Source organism: Tripterygium wilfordii, chromosome 22 (assembly GCF_013401445.1).
Source record: "Tripterygium wilfordii isolate XIE 37 chromosome 22, ASM1340144v1, whole genome shotgun sequence".
Lineage (NCBI taxonomy): Eukaryota > Viridiplantae > Streptophyta > Magnoliopsida > Celastrales > Celastraceae > Tripterygium > Tripterygium wilfordii.
In genome coordinates, this window is record NC_052253.1 from 300,614 (window position 1) to 306,365 (window position 5,752).

A 5,752-nucleotide genomic window follows, 5' to 3' on the forward strand; every position below is an offset into this window, starting at 1 on the left:
AGAGCTTATTTTTTCGTTTACAACGCTAGAGTTTCCCCTGATTCGTATGAGCACCTTGTCACTGGAACTAGATGAATATAAAGCTTCACGTGATTGCCACTATCAGTGTGAGCCAAGGAGCATATGCAAAGAATATTTATGGTTTTAGTAATTTATTCTGCAGACTTCAAATTGTGCAGACAACTATGATTTTAGCTCCTGATTTTGATGATAATAAATATAATTAGATATGATCAATGACCTCTTTCAACTCATAATTAGATGTGAGCTAAATCCGCCACTTTACTTCCACCGTCATATGAAGCAATCGGTTCATCATTCATGACGAGGTAGTAGTGGCTGCTGTGGTTATAGTCTTGGTGGTTTTGCTGGTAGTAGTCGTAATGGTGAGGTATCCTCCATCACTCCATGTCTCTCCATCTTCGTAATCGTAGACAGCGGATTATCCATGAAACCTAGCTAGCCCTGCAAGCCAACGATTTAGATCGTCCAAGACCAAGACAAACACCTTGTCCATGAAAACAATCCGTATGGATATCCGTACCCGTTTTCTTCCTTGTGAGACGCAGACTATTTTTCGCTGAATTGAATCCGGTTTTCTCAACCTTTTATCGGCCGTCGTCGAAGACTTGGCGGAAGCGGAATGGATTAGATCAGACCATTGAGCCTAACTACACGGCGGTTAATTAGCCCATTTAAATATGGGCCAATTAATGGGCTCAGGCCGTCAAGACGTTTTTGACATGGGCCTTCCACATTCTTCACCTCTCTCTTTCTTGCTAGGGTTTGATATTATCTGCGGCTGTCGTACATTCCGAAGGAGAACACGAAGCTCAGCCAATTAGTCCCCGTCTCCATATCATCGATATCTTCTCAGCAAGCTTTGCTACCTGAATCGAGTCTTTCTTACTGGTATGCAATATTCGTCTTTTCAACAAGTCAATTCGTACTCTCTATTTCTCGTTTCGGGAACAATTACGGCTTTCCACTGCGTAACGTTCTTATTGATTTTTTTTTTGTTTTTTGCATTTTCATGGAGTTATTATAAATTTGAATTTAGGCAGCTAAAGATATTGATGGCTGTTTTTATTGGTTGAGGCAGGAGTTCCAGCTCCTGTTCTAGTTAGGGTCGTTGGAGTTTGGATGGCTAATAGACCGGATTCTGACAACGACGACGATTTCAGTCAGCTTTATCAAGAATATACTGGCCCTCCGGGGTCGACAACGACACAAGATAGGTCAAAGCCAAACAAGCGTTCGCATGCAGGTTCCGACGAGGAAGAGGAACAGCGGGACCCCAATGCGGTCCCCACAGATTTCACCAGCCGAGAAGCCAGAGTCTGGGAGGCAAAATCTAAAGCCACTGAGAGGAATTGGAAGAAGAGGAAAGAAGAGGAAATGATTTGCAAAATATGCGGAGAATCAGGTCACTTCACTCAGGTATCGTAGGCATTCCCTTTGTAGGTCTTGCATGTTTTATAGTATGTCTAGACTATCATCAATTGGAGACTACCAGTGTGTATAAGTATCTAAATTGTGTCCACAGAGACATAATCATACTGTATTTGTGTGCCAACTCGGTGCTCTGTAACTGTTGTGATAGAATGATGACTTTGTTAGGTAAATATACAAGGTAGTATGGACGCTTATGGTTCACTGGGAACTATTTCAGCTTTTTTTGTTCTCTTGCTGCCTTGATTGGACTTGACTAACGTGTTGGGAGTGGTGCATGATAATTGATATGGAAGCTGCGATTTTTTTTTCCCGGCTGTAATGGAAATTTCAATGTCTGTTTTCATGCATATTGAGTTATATGTACATTGAAGATTTTATACGAGAGGATTCTGTTTTTTTAATATTTTCTGTTTGTTCAAAATTTTCTGCTGTCTGGCGCATTTATAGGGTTGTCCTACAACTCTTGGAGCAAACCGAAAGTCACAAGATTTCTTTGAAAGGGTACCTGCGAGGGAAAAGCATGTAAAGGCACTCTTCCCAGACAAAGTGATCCAGAGGATTGAAAATGACGTAGGCTGCAAAATAAAGATGGAGGAGAAGTTTATAATTGTCAGTGGTAGGGATAGGTTAGTTTTGGCCAAAGGTGTGGATGCTGTGCACAAAGTGATCAAGGAGGAGGGTGATCAAAAGAATGCATCTAGTTTTCAGATGAGCAGATCTAGGTCACCAGCGCAAAGCCCCAGTGGTGGACGATTTCGTCGATCTGAATCCCAAAGGTCTCATCAACGTGATCCACCTCATTTCCAACAAAGGTTTGGCAGACAAGATAAAGTTGCTGAAGACCGTGACCGTGAGGATCTTCGTAGATTCCCAAGGGGTTCTCCACAAGGTAGGAACAGCATAGGATATGTTTACGGCATCCATGAAAAGCTGGTAATCTCGTTTTCGTAACTTGTAAGGAATTCAGTTATTCTTGCAATTCTGAACACTCAATAATGCTGCTTGTTGCTTATCATTTGTTTGCAGCGAGAGGTAAGTTATTATCTTCAAGCATTACGTGTTCGATTCTGAAGTAACTTTCCTGGGTGGATCTGATTTGACTGGATTCTCTGCGAGTTGAAACTATTTACTGAAAGTATATAGCGGGTTGTTTGCAACAGATGAGTTCACTAGTTGAGTTTTAGGACATCATGTGTAGTTAGAGCTATCATCTGTGTTGCATGTTGAATCGCATGCTTAACATAATCTTGATTTTGTGAAGCTTATGGTAATAATGGAGCTAGAGGTCGTTCAAGCCACTCTAAATCTCCTGCACGTCCCCATTATACCGGGAACTCATTTGATTCATATGGTGGTCATAACCAGAGCTCAGGTGGTTATAGAACTGATGGGTGGGACATTGAAAGACGGAATTCAAATTTGCCATCTCGCCATCAAATTGAATACTCCGCCATCCCTCAGACCTTAGAAGATTTAGAGTTGGAGTATAAGCGAGAGGCAACAGAGCTCGGAAGAATTCATGACAAGGAAGAAGATGAAGAGAATAAGAAGCATCGCGAGGTAGGAATCTTATCTTTTTTGTTCAAATGCAGTTTATTGATGTCTGCATGTTTTTTGACGTTTCAACGCCTTACATGCCAAACTTTTTAACCTTTTTCAGCCCACAAGCGTGCTTATAATGATAGAAGACTTAATTAGAAGCAAAATGAAAGCAGCTTTGGTTATTTCATGTGACATTTGCTATAAGTATTAGTGGATCTACACCCCTTTACCCTCCGTTGTCTTTGGTTACGTATAAAGCTTTTTACTGACCTCACTAAATCTCATGAAATTCCAGGCCAAAACTTAACCTGAAAATTGTTTGAAATCAACTTTGGTTATCATTTATTATCTGGAGAGTATTGTGGAGTTTGCTCTATCTGGCACTTAGAAGTGATGTTGTCTGATCCACCCAGCCCACAACACAACAGCCCAGCCCAAATTGGAAACTATGCCTGGCTTGTGGGAGTCCCCTACTCTGTCACTAATCTCTAGACTTGTTAAACTGAAATTTAACTCCTGGGAGTGCTTTAAAGTATATTTCGCATTCTCATTGTCACATCAATGTTTGTTTTTTTTACTAGGATAGTAGGATGTTTCTTTTGTGTTGTTTTCATAATTTGATTAGCTTTAGATTTATTTTTTTTAACTTGTTGATCTTGAATCCTGGTGCCTGACTTTTGGTTCTCTGAAATCTAGACTATCAGGGATATGAGAGAGAGTTACATGAATAAACTGGCTACCTTAAGGGAGATGCATGCAAAACAGTGGGAAGAGTTTCTTCAAGTTGATGCCCAAAGGCGTCAAGAAGAAGCAGGGACCCAAATGTCTGCTCCAGGTTTTGGTGGTTATAAACAGCATGCTTATTCTGACCACGACGGCTCCTCAGTTAATAATCATTATGCTGGTTCTAGTTTTTCTATGGATACAAGGGGAAGATACCCGAATTCTATTGATAATTATCCTTCAAGGACTCAAAACACATACAGTGATTTCCAGCGTCCAAGGCGCGAGGATTTGGGGAAAGCTTACAACAGATTCTAGATTGGTATAACTGAAAGTTATCTTGGTGAGTTGTCTCACTTCCCCATTAAGAAAAGATTTAGTTGTTGCTTCTACTATGGTTGCCTTTTAAAGCATCCATGATTACATGTCTCGAGTTGATGCAAAGGTTTAAGTGATTTGATTGAGACTGATAGAATGTTCTGGTTTCTCACTATGTGCAGAGTATGCACTAATAATGTACATAATTGCTGCAGCTTTTTGTAAATCTATTAGTTTGTTGGTTGGTCACATAAGCAGATCGTTGGTTAGTTTTGTGGGTACAACAGATTTTATTTTCATCATTCTGCTTCGATTAAAAGTTCACTTGGAAAAAATTTCAGGGTCCAGACTTTGGCCGGATAGAAGTGATGCATTGGGGACTCAAATGGGTGTAAAATCTATCGGAATCAATGCCGAGTTAGTTACATTTCATTTTGGAGGTTTGGTTCTCTGTGGACCTTGTTGTAAGGAGGTGGTATGTTTTTTTTTTTTAATCGGCTCGCCCTTGTGATCTTTGAAGGATATTGACTGTGAAATGCATGAAAATTTGCGTTGAAGTAATGGTTTGATGAACTCTCTCCTTCAAGCTCAGTAATGAACGGTCACCATTTTTATTCCCATACTGAGCCTGTGATAGCAATCCGTGAGTTGATTTCACTTTGCTGATAATGTTTACAGGCTGTGATGTTTATTAAGTTGACTAGGCTGCTTAACTTGCTGGGAATTAAACTTTTTGTTATCTTTTGTTTTTGTTTTTGTTTCTCTCTCTTTATGCCGATGATGGTTCTTGCCGACAAAACACAACTATTAAGTCCTATATGATTTGACAATGCTCGATCTGGGACCGTCTTCTGTTTCTCTCCTGTATGAGTGGTTCAGTTGCTTTTATCATTTCATATATTTCTCCCAAGTATATCCAAATTAGTTTTATGTGCAAAGATCTTCAGTTAGCTTAATAGCTGGCTATCATTCTATTATTACTCACTCTACTCTTCTTTATCGCCAGTGGCTTTCTTTATGATATGATGCCCTCATTAGTTTCTGATTGTTTTTGAGGGATCACATAACGCCTTGCCAAAACATTGGAGGATTTTATACGAGAGTCCATACTATATGTAAGCAATGGTGGAGCCATGATTTCATGTTAGGGGGATTGTTAAAAGTTGGTGGGGGTTTGGGGGCAGCGCCTCCGGAATTTTTTTAAGACTATTCACATTACATCTATTTAATTTATAGCATAAGTTATTAAAATTAGTTGATTAGACATTTAAGCTCACTATTAGTTGAGAGGCTTGAGACGAACTTACGAAGCAATACGGTTACACACTTACACCAACGAAGGAGAGTAGGTACGAAGTGTGTTTTTATTTAGGTGGTTTAAGTGTATGTTTAAGTATGAATCTGTATATAATTATATATAAGTATATTTTTATTTATTTATGTATAATTATATATCTATATGTATATGTATGTATGTATGCATGTATGCATATATATATGTGTGTGTATATATGTGCGTGAATATATGTTTTCGTGTATATGTGTATATATATGTGTGTATATATACATAATTATACATAATTACCAAACATTTGGGGGGACTACAACCTAGTGTAGTCCCGCTAAATCCGCCCTAGTATGTAAGGCTCCGTAAAGGAATGCTATAAACTCTCAATTTATGACCATCGTTAAATACGTAGCCACGTTAATGTAA

General features: G+C 39.2%; 1 protein-coding gene across 2 annotated transcripts; it reads left to right on the forward strand.

Moving 5' to 3' along the window:
- The first annotated feature begins 765 nt into the window (after window positions 1-765).
- LOC119991703 lies at window positions 766-4,777 on the forward strand. Of its 2 annotated transcripts, XM_038838110.1 has the most exons (7): window positions 766-912; window positions 1,103-1,440; window positions 1,903-2,344; window positions 2,482-2,487; window positions 2,717-3,015; window positions 3,694-4,063; window positions 4,380-4,777. In XM_038838110.1, the coding sequence occupies exons 2-6, from the start codon at window positions 1,144-1,146 to the stop codon at window positions 4,036-4,038; spliced, it is 1,389 nt and encodes a 462-aa protein (XP_038694038.1). In that variant the 5' UTR covers window positions 766-912; window positions 1,103-1,143; the 3' UTR covers window positions 4,039-4,063; window positions 4,380-4,777. The 2 variants fall into 2 exon arrangements, with proteins under 2 accessions (XP_038694038.1, XP_038694039.1); XM_038838111.1 differs by lacking the exon at window positions 2,482-2,487.
- Window positions 4,778-5,752: the final 975 nt, after the last annotated feature.